The sequence below is a fragment of the Hemitrygon akajei genome, chromosome 8, assembly GCF_048418815.1.
Source record: "Hemitrygon akajei chromosome 8, sHemAka1.3, whole genome shotgun sequence".
NCBI classification, from domain to species: Eukaryota; Metazoa; Chordata; class Chondrichthyes; order Myliobatiformes; family Dasyatidae; genus Hemitrygon; species Hemitrygon akajei.
This window is the reverse complement of record NC_133131.1, coordinates 63,929,704-63,945,742: the sequence shown is the minus strand read 5'-3', so window position 1 is coordinate 63,945,742 and position 16,039 is coordinate 63,929,704. Positions and strand designations below refer to the sequence as shown.

Sequence of the window (16,039 nt, the reverse complement as noted above, 5' to 3'; positions counted from 1 at the left end):
GACAGGGACCATGGTTGGATTGAGGTAGTAGCCAGGAGTAAGGAGGAGGGCTAAGGAAGGCTTTAAGATGTTTTCACTGCAACGAAGAGGGACACTTCAGGCGCGAGTGCCCCAGATACCGACGGGAAGTGCGCTCGTATGCCATGATGGAAGATGAAGACTAGGGAGGTCGGGGGTTCCTACCCTTGGGGAAAAGAAACTATCGACAGGAACCCCTGGTAAACTTGAAATTAGGTCCCCAAGGGTGTGACACAACCTTTATGGTAGATTCGGGTGCCGAAAGATCTAGCGTAATCCAGATACCTCCCGGCGCCCGGACAGGAACAAAAGTAATGGGGGTATCCGGTATCGGAGGAAAGACAATACAAGTGCCCATTGTGGACAACGTGGAAGTCGGATATGAAGATAGGGCAACAAGGCAAGACCTTCTCCTGCTACCCTCGGCGGGGTTTAACCTATTAGGAAGGGATATGCAAGTTCAATTGGGTATTGGAACCGTGCCAAGCAATGGAGAAATAATAGTAAAATTATTCGCATTAAAAGAAGAAGACGATCAGAAAATAGAGCCCGAGGTATGGTATAGAGAGGGAAACAGGGGAGGATTGAACATCAGCCCTTTACAGATCACCTTGCTACCGGATGGTCGCCCAGTGAGGAGGAAGCAGTATCCCATCGCGATGGAGGGAAGAAAAGGGCTGCAGCCGGTGATTGAAGGACTGATCGCTGACAGACTACTGGAGGAATGTATGTCACCGTATAATACCCCAATACTCCCGGTGCGCAAGCCAGATGGGACTTATCGGATGGTACAAGACCTGCGGGGCCTAAATGCAGTTGTCCAGACCCGATACCCGGTAGTGCCCAACCCTTACACACTGATGAGTAAGATCTCCCCTGACCATGAATGGTTCAGTGTAATAGATCTAAAAGATGCCTTCTGGAGTTGCCCGCTAGAAGAGAGCAGTCGTGACATGTTTGCGTTCGAATGGGAAAATCCTACGACGGGGCGGAAAAGACAACTCCGGTGGACGGTCCTGCCACAGGGGTTCACCGAATCACCTAACCTATTTGGGCAGGTCTTGGAGCAAGTACTAGCGGAATTCCAATGTGCTCCAGAGAGCCAACTGCTACAGTATGTGGACGATCTATTACTATCCGGGCCAACACAGGAAGGGGTGCAGGAAGACACCATCAGACTACCGAACTTCCTGGGGAAGCAGGGGCTACGGGTCTCAAAGAAAAAGTTACAATTTGTAGAAAAGGAAGTAAGGTATCTGGGACACCGGGTCAGTAAAGGACAGCGATGCATTACTCCAGAAAGGATAGCTGGAATAACTGGAATGTCACTACCACGTACCAGGAAGGAGATACGCACCAGTTAATTTGCGATGCACTTGATTTCGAATGGAAGTACCATACCCCGTGGCATCCCCAGAGTTCGGGAAGAGTAGAACGAATGAACAGCACCCTAAAGGCACAACTGACCAAGTTGATGTTAGAAACCAAACTACCATAGACTAAGTGTCTCCCTATTGCCCTTTTGAGAATACGAACTGCACCCCGCAAGGACATAGGAATATCCCCATATGAGATGTTGTTCGGACTCCCGTATTGGAATAAGGTGGAAGGGTACCCCACGCTACAAGGGGGTGATATCTTTGTAAGGGACTATTTACTGGCACTATCTCGTTCCTTTGCAGAACTACGGAAAAAGGGTCTCTTGGCCCAGACTCCGCCGCTCGACTTTGCTTTACATCAGATCGTGCCTGGAGATTGGGTTCTGGTAAGGACCTGGAAGCCGGAGAAGTTACAGCCACAGTGGGAAGGCCCTTTCCAGGTCCTGCTAACAACAGAGGCGGCTGTACGGACAAAAGAAAAAGGGTGGACACACGCATCCAGGGTAAAAGGACCGGTGAAGCCCGAAAGCCACACTGAGTGGACCTGTGTTCCCGGTGAAGAACCGTTGGTGGTGAGGCTGAAAAGGCAGCAAAAATGAACTCTATGTGGACTGTAACATTATTGACTGTAATATATTTGATTCTATATGTCGGGGAAATTGAAGGGAAATGTGACAAGTGCAGAACCGTGGTACGAGTGGGGCAGAGGGTGTTCCCAGGATCATTTGTGTCCCACTCGCATGTGAATGATCGATGCTATGATCTAAGCAAGAGAGAAACATGTTGGGAGAATAGTAAACCTTATTACCAAGTCTATAATAAAGGATACATGGGACAGGGGGGGACCATGAGAAGTCTCAGCTGTCCCAGGAAAGACCGGTGGTTGTGTATAAACAAGGGAGGGCAGTGGGACATCCCATCTACACTGGTTAAGGAACATGCAGATAAGGTAAAGGAGATTATAATACAGGATGAGAAGAAAAAGGAGGCGGAAGAGCGCGAGCAAAGGAAGGCGGCAGTGGTCTCCACGGACCCGTCTATATATCAGGAGATAGAGAGAGATATAGTCCTCCCCGATGTTAAAGAGAACCTCTTTATAGACTTAGCGACTCCGATTGCCACGAGCCTAAATGTGAGTGGTTGTTGGATCTGTGGAGGACCGCACATGAGTGAACAGTGGCCGTGGAGGGGTGAGAGCTTGAGTGTGTGGGAGTTGCTTGCGCACAATTGGACAAATGTCCCAGACCGGAAGAAGCAAAGGTGGAAATTGACCAATTACCCGGAGGGACAAGTATGTGTTGAAAGGAAGGGGAAAGTAAAGGTGGGAGAAAGTCCCTGTCGAAGCATTAAATTAGCAGAGGGAAGGTAATGTTACCTGGTGGCCAGAGGAGCCAGCATGGTACATAACCAGAGAACCGAATGGCAGTTGCGAGGCCGTAGGAAACGGCTCTAAATTCTGGAAGTGCAGCGGAACGAATCCGTACGAAGGGGTCCCCAGGGTCAGGGAAGTATGGAAGGAAGCAAAGAAAGGAGGATTTGCCCCGGAGGGGTTATTCTGGATCTGCGGTAATCAGGCGAATACCAAACTACCGTGGGACTGGGCGGGTGTTTGCTTCCTGGGTCTCATAAGACCGGAGTTCTTCCTCCTGCCTCAGGAGGGTGACCAGAAGCTGGGAATTAAGCTGTTTGATTCATTAAGGAGAGAAACACGGGAGATAAAGGTGGGCGAGTGGGGTGATGAGTGGCCACCGGCTCGCATCATTGAATACTATGGGCCAGCGACCTGGGCCCAGGATGGGTCGTGGGGGTATCGCACTCCTGTCTACATGTTAAACCGAATTATTAGACTGCAGGCGGTGGTGGAAGTGATAACCAATCAAACGGCACTGGCATTGGAGCTGTTGGCAAAACAGCAGAGTCAGATGCGAACAGCAATATACCAGAACAGGCTGGCTGTGGATTACCTATTGGCCTCTGAAGGCGGGGTATGTGGGAAGTTCAATCTTACAAACTGTTGCCTTAAGATAGACGACAGTTAAAAATATCCGACAAAATTCGGAAACTGGCCCACGTGCCAGTACAAACCTGGAGATCCCTGGGGAACATGAGTTGGCTAGACGGGCTACTAGGAGGGAGCTGGTGGCACACCGCTCTCCTAGTAGCAGGCGGGGGTCTAATGATTCTCTTACTTTTGCCGTGTTTGATTCCTTGTATACGAACACTGATCAGGCGCAGTATATTCCAGCTCCAGGCAGTAGCGATACCACATCATGGGACAAACGAGCTAAAACTTATGCTATTAAAGAAGAAGGTGGGCCCCCTGGGAGTGAGAGAAATGCTAGCTGAAACGCACATCTTAAAAAGAAAAAGGGTGGTATTTATTGTAAGATTCAAAATTAAGATGTGCGTTTCTGACAGGTCCGGGTTAAAGTCTAGGGACAAGTATGATTTAATTATGTCTAGGGACAACTGTGATTTAATTATGTCCGGGTTAAAGTCTGTAAACAAGTGTGATCTAATTATGAATGCAGAAGCCTTGACAAAATTAACTGTTTGTGGAATCACTGAAGTCCTGAGATATGGACTATTGTTTTACAGAAACGTGTAAAAAAACAACTCCAAATATGGAATGGGATAAGACTATGTACCTCCCGAGTCAGGGAGGGGGGTGGTAAGGAAGAAGGATAAAACCTGCTGCCCTGTAAGGTTCAGGGTTCCCTTCTCTGAGGGGGCCCAGCTCTGCAGAACTGTTAATAAACTTTGTTTCCTTGAATTTGTCTTGAAGCCATTATTCGGGAGCGTGGCTCGTTTCTGACAGGAAGGTTTATCGTTTGTCCTGGTAAGGGAGCCGCAGCTATCCAAGGTCAAGGGGGATAGCTGTTGTAGTGCTTTTCCCTTGTTCTTTGTTTGTGTAACCGTACCCTGTCCCCACACCGCTTCCTGTGTATTGTAGTTGCTTGTGTTGACCCGACTTCCCCTTGTAAATAAATTCCTTATTATTAAAACTGTGTGTGTCCAGGCCTCTACTGTTGAGACTCAAAGAACCAGTTATCGTCCATCACAACATTTGGCACTGCGGAGCAGGGTCTCATAGGTTTTGGCTGGACACAAGCACAGGGGATAATGTTCTGGAATAAGGGGAAGAAAGCCAGTGCAGGCACCCAGGATAAGATCCCCGGGTGGGCTGATGAAAGGGAGGGATTTGAGAGTCTGGCCAGCATGCTGGCAGACCACGGAAAACCAGTGGACTGGTCCGAGCAGTTAGAGCCCGTGGAGAGAAGCTGGGCCATCATGTGGTCTCCCTCCTGAAGGAATCAGGGTTCCCCAAAGCCAAGGGGAGTCAAAGGGGTGCCTTCTGGCTGTTTGCGTCCCTGCTGAGACGCCAGGTTAGAATTACTGATCACCTGCAGCACTTGTGTGGTCAGAAGGACAGGGATATTGAAGACCTCAGTCAGCGCTGTTGCACGCTGAAGGAAGCAGCACAGGCTGCCCAGGCCCGAGCCAATGACCTTGAAGTTAGGGGAACTGAACTTGCCTGTCGCCTGATAAAACTTCAGCAGGCCAGGGCAGCCCGTCGGTCTGGCTGGCAGCCGGACCCATTAAAGATTCCAGCCTTAGTCCAGTGTGGCGACAAGCTGGACGCATGGCTGGGGGATGGGGACATCTGGCTGGATAGTGACGACGAGGGGGTGCCCGAGGAACCAAGGTCCCACAACCACCCTTCCCCCTTCTCACCCGAGCTCCAACATGCCCGACCTGTCACCACGCGGTCCCAGGTTCACCGCAGGGAGGAAGGGGACGAGGGGGAGACGGCCGGACCTTCCCCTAGTCACTCCGAGACCACGGAGACCCGGGACTTCCCCCCCAAGGAGCTGACCCAGTTGGCGGATCACTCCGGCTGTGGGACGAGGGGGGCCCCAACCTCAGCCTCTCCCATCAGGAGGCAAGCGCCCTGGGAAGCCTCTCTGACCAGCAGAGCATAAACAATGCACTGCAGGCGCCACAAGCAGAAATCCGCGACGGCACGACCCTGTGGGATCAGGTAGTGACCGCGGTACGAGCTCGTTATCCCACACTTCTGGAGTGGGATCTACACGGGAGCCCGCAATGGGGTACGGTCAGTGAAGGCACCCGGGTTATCCAGGAATGGGCATTTGTCAACGGCATCTATCAAGGTGCCTGCGACCATAACTTCCTTGAAAACACACGAGTGACCGGTTCCCTAACGGGATACTTGATCATTACCGCGCGCCCCGATCTGAAGTCGGTAATCCTGCCCCTCATGGCACCAGCTAGCGGTAGGACCGTACGGGATGCCATCACCCTCCTGGAGGAATTAGAATATATGCAGAGGGGAGCACCTACGCAGGTCCGCAAGACCGAGACAAGGACCCTAGACACTATCCCTCTCAGATATACACGCAGGCAGCTGTACACGGACCTGCTGCGTGCAGGGGTGGATCGTAACAATATAGATGGCATCCCCACACCCAACCTATATGCCCTGTGGAAGGAGCATTGCAGGGGGAAGACTACTTACAAAAAGGCCGCCAGGCCAGACCACCCACACCGAGCCACCCTCCGTGCCTCCCCTGCCCGAAACTGTCTCGAAGGCCCTCGAGCAGAAAATGTCCCACCTCCACCAGCAAAGTGCCTCACTCCCAACGTGGCAGCCCTCTTCCCCCCTCCCATAGGATTAAGGCCAGGGCCCCCGGCGCATTTGCTCTCTCGCCCTTTCCCGCCCGGGGGACCTGAGGCCACATATACCCGTCACAGTACATTGGGGAAAGGGAAACACACAGAGGTGGATGGCGTTTGTCGACACAGGTGCCCAGCACATGATTATCCCAGGCAATCCTGCCTTATGGAGGGGTACAGACATACAGACAGAGGGATTGGGGGGCTCCCATTTACCCACCAGGGAGGTCACCCTTCGCCTAGCCATAGGCAACCATTCCCCCAGACGTGTACAAGTCCTTATTGCCTCCTCCCTGGTATGTATCCTCGGGATCAATGTTTTAAAGGGACAATCACTTGAAACAAACAGGGGCAAGTTCATCTACGGCATTGCGCGAGCCACTATTGTTGTTGGGGCGGCTAAGTGGGAGCCAATTGTTATTCCCCCTCCCTCCAAGATCATCTGTAACAGTCAGTACAGAGTGCCGGGGGGGGCGCCAAGAAATCGCAGAGTCCATTCAAGCCCTGTTACGGGAGGGAATTATTAGAACCGCTGTCTCGCTTTTCAATAGCCCCATTTGGCCCGTCCGTAAGAGGAACGGCTCCTGGCGGATGACCGTTGATTATAGGGAATTGAACAAGGCTGCACCCCCCCCTCGCCGCTGCTGTACCTGACATTGTCGCCCTTATTGAAGACATCACAGGCCGTCCCCATAAACCCTGGTACGCTGTTGTCGATTTAGCGAATGCAGTTTTCTCGATTCCCCTGCACTCAGATAGCCAAGACCAGTTTGCCTTTACTTGGGATAGCCAACAATACACATTCTGTCGCCTACCCCAAGGCTACATTCACAGCCCCACTATCTGCCATGGCCTTGTCTCCCGCGATTTACACAACATCCAATTCCCGACGGAGATTTCGATCGCACATTATATAGACGATATTCTTCTCCAAGGCCCTTCTGACACCATTGTGTCAAAGGCCCTTCACATGCTAATCGAATCCCTCAGGGGACGGGGCTGGGCCATTAATATGGAAAAAATAGAGGGCCCCAGCCAGGGTGTCATTTTCCTCGGAGTACAATGGAACTCCGGGCACAGAAACATGCCCGATGCCGCCAAAAATAAAATTTTAAATTTTGCCGCCCCCTCGAATAAAACTGACACACAGAGATTTGTGGGGCTCCTGGGCTATTGGCAGCAGCATATACCCCACTTGACCCTGCTTCTCCGGCCGCTCTATAGGATCTCCAGGAAAAACTCCACATTTCTCTGGGGGCCAGCAGAACAGGCTGCCTTTGATACGGTGAAACTAGCGGTGGAACAAGCCATGCCACTTTCTTCCCGCCAGGCGGGTCTGCCTTTTGAGTTACAGGTCTCAGTAAGCGAGACGGTCGCCGAGTGGAGCCTCTGGAAGAAGACCCCAGGGCGTAGAGTCCCCCTCGGTTTCTGGACTAAGTCCCTACCCCTTCGAGCGCCTGCTGCCTGGCGCTCCTCACCACGGAACACCAAACAGGCACCGACCCTGTCGTCCTTCGCCCCCATCTCCCCATAATGCGATGAGTCAAGTCCCCTGATTCCACCCATAAAGAGGACCGTGCCCAGAGGCCCTCCATTGTCAAGTGGAAGTGGTACATTGTGGACCGGGCTGAGCCCGGTCCTGAAGGGGTCAGCCGACTCCATGAACAAGTCATGGCTTTCCCCCAGTCCCAGGACCCTGCCCCGGACATCCCCGAGGTACAACCCTCCCCAGCGTGTTGGGGTCAACCCCTCGATCCCGACAACAAATTGAATGCCTGGTTCACAGACGGTTCCAGCCGCTGGAAAGGGGGAAAACCATTGTGGAAAGCGGCAGCACTTTATCCCGCCACGGGCAGAATTTTGACCACCGAGGGAGAGGGGGATTCCAGTCAACTTGCCGAGCTGGCAGCAGTAGCCCTCACCCTCCAAAACACCACCGGACCAATCCACATCTATACTGACTCCTGGGCAGTAGCTAATAGCATTGCGGTGTGGATGGCCAGGTGGCAAGACATGGGGTGGGAAATACACGGGCGTCCCCTTTGGGGACAGCACCACTGACGTTTCATTTGGGACCAGGCTACCCACAGAAAAATTTCTGTCCACCATGTGAATGCCCATACCCGAAAAGATAATGAAGAGGCAACGTTTAACGCTGCTGTAGACCAGGCTGCCCAAATATCATCTGCCACCACTTCCACCCCTGACACCGACCCCAGTGCACTAGCTGCGTGGGCACACCGACCCCAGTGCACTAGCTGCGTGGGCACACAGACCCCAGTGCACTAACTGTGTGGGCACACGGACCCCAGTGCACTAGCTGCGTGGGCACACAGACCCCAGTGCACTAGCTGTGTGGGCACACCGACCCCAGTGCACTAGCTGCGTGGGCACACAGACCCCAGTGCACGAGCTGCGTGGGCACACAGACCCCAGTGCACTAGCTGCGTGGGCACACCGACCCCAGTGCACTAGCTGCGTGGGCACGCCGACCCCAGTGCACGAGCTGCGTGGGCACACCGACCCCACTGCACTAGCTGCGTGGGCACACAGACCCCAGTGCACTAGCTGCGTGGGCACACAGACCCCAGTGCACGAGCTGCGTGGGCACACAGACCCCAGTGCACTAGCTGCGTGGGCACACAGACCCCAGTGCACGAGCTGCGTGGGCACACAGACCCCAGTGCACTAGCTGCGTGGGCACACCGACCCCAGTGCACTAGCTGCGTGGGCACGCCGACCCCAGTGCACGAGCTGCGTGGGCACACCGACCCCACTGCACTAGCTGCGTGGGCACACAGACCCCAGTGCACTAGCTGCGTGGGCACACAGACCCCAGTGCACGAGCTGCGTGGGCACACAGACCCCAGTGCACTAGCTGCGTGGGCACACCGACCCCAGTGCACGAGCTGCGTGGGCACACCGACCCCAGTGCACTAGCTGCGTGGGCACACAGACCCCAGTGCACTAGCTGCGTGGGCACACAGACCCCAGTGCACTAGCTGCGTGGGCACACCGACCCCAGTGCACGAGCTGCGTGGGCACACAGACCCCAGTGCACTAGCTGCGTGGGCACACCGACCCCAGTGCACGAGCTGCGTGGGCACACCGACCCCAGTGCACTAGCTGCGTGGGCACACCGACCCCAGTGCACTAGCTGCGTGGGCACACAGACCCCAGTGCACTAGCTGTGTGGGCACACCGACCCCAGTGCACTAGCTGCGTGGGCACACAGACCCCAGTGCACTAGCTGCGTGGGCACACCGACCCCAGTGCACTAGCTGCGTGGGCACACCGACCCCAGTGCACTAGCTGCGTGGGCACACGGACCCCAGTGCACTAACTGTGTGGGCACACAGACCCCAGTGCACTAGCTGTGTGGGCACACGGACCCCAGTGCACTAACTGTGTGAGCACACAGACCCCAGTGCACTAGCTGCGTGGGCACACCGACCCCAGTGCACTAGCTGCGTGGGCACACAGACCCCAGTACACTAGCTGCGTGGGCACACCGACCCCAGTGCACTAGCTGTGTGGACACACCGCAAAGGTGGCCACTTAGGGGCTGATGGCACGCGGCGCTGGGCTGAACAATTCGGTGTCGCTTTGACCCTGGATCAATGTAAAACCTCTGTAGATAACTGCCCCATCTGCCAGCAGGTCAAACCATGGGAGTGGCCGATCGGGCCACCGGGTCACATTCGCGCGGCACGGGAGCGGGTCGGGTATGGCAAATCGATTATATTGGATCGCTCCCGCGACAGAATAAGAAGTAGTATGTCCTCACGATGGTGGACACATACTCGGGTGTCCTGGTGGCGGTGCCCTGTGAGAGGGCCGACCAGAACGGCACCATCAGAGGATCACAGCACCTCTCCTCTCTCTATGGGGTCCCATGGGAGGTACAATCCGATCAGGGCTCACACTTTGCTGGGACCAAAGCCCAGACCTGAGCGGCTGAGGCGGGGATCTCGTGGCTGTTCCATATACCCCACCACCCCACATCGGGCTTATTTGAAAGAATGAACGGCCTGCTCAGGGAAAAAATCCGCACTCTGACACCCTCTCACACGCTGCAGGGGTGGCTAAGTGTCCTTCAGCAGGCCGTCGACCAGTTAAACACACGGCCCACTAGCCAAGGGGGAGCCCCACTGGCCCGCCACCTGGCACAGTCCCCATCTCCCGACTGGGAATCCACCGAACCCCCGGAGGCCGAGGACTCGGGCAGAGTATGGATCCGACAGCCGCAGAGCCTCCCCAGAAAGGGAGAAATTGTCTCGCGCAGTCCAGGGACACCCGCTGGGTTGCCATTCCGGGCAAATCTGATTTGTCCTGTATACATACCCTGCATTTAACCAGACGGGAATGAGTTTCCTCCTACACCTACCCCCACCCCCCCACCCCCGTCTCCCTCTACAGGACAATGGTGTGACTCCAGTCATCCCTCCTGGTCGCTGCGATGCTCGGCTCCGTGACAGCTGCCAACGCCTTCCTCAGGGTCGCTTACGAGTTTGCCAGCAACACCAACAGATCGAACTGCTGGATCCGCTTGCGGGCCCCAGCACACGCTGCTGATGCGCTGCCACTCACCCCGATCCCGCTGGATGACATCGAGATGAACTGTTTACACAGACTGTTTGCTCCTCCTGGTTTTGGTATATCTGTTTGGGGGGGGGGGGGGGGGTCTCTGCTGGCAGTCCCTCACCACTCTCCTCCCACTACACAACATCTCTTCCCTTGACCCCCGATGGGGTGGGTGCTTCAGGAACTGGTATTTCTCTCCCTACACTTCAACCTCCACCCGAGTCCCCACCCTCAGAGTTATTCCACAGCCACTGAGTAGACCTAACGAATGCTGGTGCAGACTCCGCAATGCGCACACTTCTAACTTTTCCGTTGGTGACAGCAACTGTCAGCGAAACTGGTACCCGGGTGCCCCAGTGACCACTGCCAACGATGCCGCTCAGCTTGGAGCTCCCTGGACCCCGAACGGGACCCACTGGATCTGCGGCCACCGTGCCTACCCGTGGCTCCCCACGAGCTGGTACGGCTGCTGCTTTCCAGCATATCTGGTGCCCTTCATCCACCCCCTGAATGACATTGGGGAGTATCCGGCGTATAGCGGCCAACGGGACAAGAGGGCCATTACAGAGCCAGAGAGGTTCTGGATGATAGCCTTTCCCAGTTATAACCATATATAATGATCACAGCACGGAAACAGGCCATTCCAGCCCTCCTAGTCCGTGCCGAACTCTTAATCTCACCTAGTCCCACCTACCCGCACTCAGCCCATAACCCTCCACTCCTTTCCTGTCCATATACCTATCCAATTTTACCTTAAATGACACAACTGAACTGGCCTCTACTACTTCTACAGGGAGCTCATTCCACACAGCTATCACTCTCTGAGTAAAGAAATACCCCCTCGTGTTTCCCTTAAACTTTTGCCCCCTAACTCTCAAATCATGTCCTCTCGTTTGAATCTCCCCTACTCTCAATGGAAACAGCCTTTTCACGTCAACTCTATCTATCCCTCTCAATATTTTAAATACCTCAATCAAATCCCCCCTCAACCTTCTACACTCCAATGAATAGAGACCTAACTTGTTCAACCTTTCTCTGTAACTTAAGTGCTGAAACCCAGGTAACATCCTAGTAAATCGTCTCTGCACTGTCTCTAATTTATTGATATCTTTCCTATAATTCGGTGACCAGAACTGTACACAATATTCCAAATTTGGCCTTACCAATGCCTTGTACAATTTTAACATTACATCCCAACTTCTGTACTCAATGCTCTGATTTATAAAGGCCAGCGTTCCAAAAGCCTTCTTCACCACCCTATCTACATGAGACTCCACCTTCAGGGAACTATGCACTGTTATTCCTAGATCTCTCTGTTCCACTGCATTCCTCAATGCCCTACCATTTACCCTGTATGTTCTATTTGGATTATTCCTGCCAAAATGTAGAACCTCACACTTCTCAGCATTAAACTCCATCTGCCAACGTTCAGCCCATTCTTCTAACCGGCATAAATCTCCCTGCAAGCTTTAAAAACCCACCTCATTATCCACAACACCTCCTACCTTAGTATCATCAGCATACTTACTAATCCAATTTACCACCCCATCATCCAGATCATTTATGTATATTACAAACAACATTGGGCCCAAAACAGATCCCTGAGGCACCCCGCTAGTCACCAGCCTCCATCCCGATAAACAATTATCCACCACTACTCTCTGGCATCTCCCATCTAGCCACTGTTGAATCCATTTTATTACTCCAGCATTAATACCTAACGACTGAACCTTCTTAACTAACCTTCCATGTGGAACTTTGTCAAAGGCCTTGCTGAAGTCCATATAGACTACATCCACTGCCTTACTCTCGTCAACATTCCTCATAACTACTTCAAAAAATTCAATAAGGTTTGTCAAACATGACCTTCCACGCACAAATCCATGCTGGCTACTCCTAATCAGATCCTGTCTATCCAGATAATTATAAATACTATCTCTAAGAATACTTTCCATTAATTTACCCACCACTGATGTCAAAATGACAGGTCTATAATTGCCAGGCTTACTTCTAGAACCCTTTTTAAACAATGGAACCACATGAGCAATACACCAATCCTCCGGCACAATCCCCGTTTCTAATGACATCTGAAAGATCTCCGTCAGAGCTCCTGCTATCTCTACACAAACTTCCCTCAAGGTCCTGGGGAATATCCTGTCAGGACCCGGAGATTTATCCACTTTTAAATTTCTTAAAAGCGCCAGTACTTCCACCTCTTTAATTGTCATAGGTTCCATAACTTCCTTACTTGTTTCCCACACCTTACACCATTCAATATCCTTCTCCTTAGTGAATACCAAAGAGAAGAAATTGTTCAAAATCTCTCCCATCTCCCTCAGCTCCACACATAGCTGACCACCCTGATTCTCTAAGGGACCAATTTTATCCCTCACTATCCTCTTGCTTTTAATATAACTGTAGAAGCCTTTCGGATTTACTTCCACTTTATTTGCCAAACCAAACTCGTAACTTCTTTTAGCTTTTCTAATCTCTTTCTTAAGTTTCCTTTTACATTCTTTATATTCCTCGAGCAATTCCTTTACTCCATGCTGCCTATATCTATTGTAGACATCCATCTTTTTTCAAACCAAGTTTCTAATATCCCTTGAAAACCATGGTGCTTTCAAACCTTTAACCTTTCCTTTCAACCGAACAGGAACATAAAGATTCTGTACCCTCATAATTTCACCCTTAAATGACCTCCATTTCTCTATTACATCCTTCCCATAAAACAACTTGACCCAATCCACTCTCTCTAAATCCCTGTGCATCTCCTCAAAGTTAGCCTTTCTCCAATCAAAAATCTCAACTCTAGGTCCAGTCCTGTCCTTCTCCATAATTATATTGAAGCTAATGCTATTGTGATCATTGGACCCAAAGTGCTCCCCAACACATACATCTGTCAGCTGACCTATCGCATTCCCTAACAGGAGATCCAACACTGCCCCATCTCTAGTCGGTACTTCTATGTATTGTTGCAAAAAACTATCCTGCACACATTTCACAAACTCTAAACCATCCAGCCCTTTTACAGAATGAGCTTCCCAATCTATGTGTGGAAAATTAAAATCGCCTACAATCACCACCTTGTGTTTACTACAAATATCTGCTATCTCCTTATACATTTGCTCTTCCAACTCACGCTCCCCATTAGGTGGCCTATAATACACTCCTATCAGTTACTACACCTTTCCCATTCCTCAATTCCACCCAAATAGCCTCCCTAGAGGAGCTCTCTAATCTATCCTGCCAAAGCACCGCCATAAGATTTTCTCGGACAAGCAATGCAACACCTCCTCCTCTGGCCCCTCCTACTCTATCACACCTGAAGCAACTAAATCCAGGAATATTTAGTTGCCAATCACACCCTTCCTGCAACCATGTTTCACTAATAACTACAACATCATAATTCCAGGTGTCAATCCACACTTTAAGCTCATCCACCTTTCTTACAATGCTCCTAGCATTAAAATAGATACATTTAAGATACTCTCCACCTCCTCCTCTCTTTTCATCCCTAGCAATGCATTCAAATTTATTATCCTTTTCTTTCTTCTCCCCTACATCTTCGGGCTGAGCGCATCCCTTCTCCATCACCTGCCTGTCCTCCCTCACACACGGTCTACTTACTTGCTCTACTGGTGAACTAACCTCCTCTCCCATAGTTTCCTCAAATTCATTTCCGCCCCCACATCTTACTAGTTTAAAGTCTGCCCTGTAGCCCTAGCAAACCTCCCCGCTAGGATATTGGTCCCCCCAGGATTCAAGTGTAACCCGTCCTTCTTGAACAGGTCACGCCTGCCCCAGAAGAGGTCCCAATGATGCAGAAACTTGAATCCCTGCCCCCTGCTCCAATCCCTCAGCCACGCATTCATCCTCCACCTAATTCCATTCCTATTCTCACTGTCGCGTGGCACAGGCAGTAATCCCGAGATTACTACCTTTGCGGTCCTTCTTCTTAACTGCCTTCCTAACTCCCTATACTCTCGTTTCAGGACCTCTTCCCCTTTCCTACCTATGTCATTGGTACCTACATGTACCACGACCTCTGGCTCCTCACCCTCCCACTTCAGGATATCTTGGACACGATCAGAAACGTCCCGGACCCTGGCACCAGGGAGGCAAACTACCATCCGGGACTCCCGATCACCTCCACAGAACCGCCTGTCTGAACCCCTGACTATCGAGTCCCCTATAACTATGGTCTTTCTTCTATCCCTACCCTTCTGAGCTACAGGGCCGTCCTCTGTGCCAGAGGCCCGGCCACTGTCACTTCCTCCAGGTAGGCTGTCCCCCCCAACAGTACTCAAACATGAGTACTTATTGTCAAGGGGTACAGCCACTGGGGTACTCTCTAGTACCTGCCTCTTCCCCTTCCTGACCGTGACCCACCTATCTGCCTCCCGTGGCCCCGGAGTGACCACCTGCCTGTAACTCCTCTCTATCACCTCCTCACTCTCCCTGACCAGGCGAAGGTCATCGAGCTGCAGCTCCAGTTCCCTAACTCGGTCCCTCAGGAGCTGCAGTTCGGTGCACCTGGCGCAGATGTGGACGTCCGGGAGGCTCGGAGACTCCAGGATCTCCCGCATCCGACACCGAGAACAACAAGCTGCCCTCACACACATACTTCCCGAATAACTGAAAATAACAAGGAGAACTAAAAGATAAGCCTACTGTGCCCTCTTCCGCCTAAGCCCTCTGAGCCCAAGCCCTACACTCTGTTCCCGGCTCACTCCGCTGCCCGCAAACGAAGCTGCCCGCTGCTTAAGGCTGCATTCTTTTTGTATCTTCCCTCCTTCCCAGGCCTCCTTCACGCGCCTGTGCAGTCCCGCCTCTCAGAACTCCGATCTGAGAAGCAATTTGAAAATGGCCGCCGCCGCACTTCTTCTCAAAGCCTCGCTGTCCTCTTCCAAAAGTTATGGTACGGCCGGCTGTCCCGGGAGGTGATCCAGATGACCAGTGTGTTCGAGACTCTGACCAACAAGACGGCAGTGGCACTGCAACACACGGAGGATGCCCTCACCTGAACGGCAGCAGAACTGACAGCTGTCAGGATGGTCGCCCTGCAGAACCGAATGGCACTGGACTACCTACTCGCTGCTGATGGATGAGTCCAGCAACATCACTTGGCCGCTCACATTCAGGACTCGGTGGCTAAAATTCAAAAATCAAGGGACCAGCTCCGCCAGCACAACACCTCATGGGGCAATTGGTGGCCATTTGGGTCCCTAGGGGGGTGGTGGGCAACTGTCATTCACTGGTCCATCGCACTCATTCTTGTACTCATAGCCATTTCTATACTATGTTGCGTATGCCAGCTGATTAAGAGAGTCTCTGCATTTACTTAGCTGCTCAAAATT

The 16,039-nt window shown here is 52.3% G+C and overlaps 1 protein-coding gene across 1 annotated transcript; it reads left to right on the top strand.

Annotated features, from left to right (window-relative positions):
* Positions 1-332: 332 nt before the first annotated feature.
* Positions 333-7,629, top strand: LOC140732506 (uncharacterized). The gene is given in 5 exon segments (XM_073055273.1): positions 333-572; positions 4,709-5,277; positions 6,445-6,571; positions 6,573-6,722; positions 6,724-7,629. Coding segments are annotated over 5 exon segments (1,992 nt in total).
* The last annotated feature ends 8,410 nt before the right edge of the window (positions 7,630-16,039 follow it).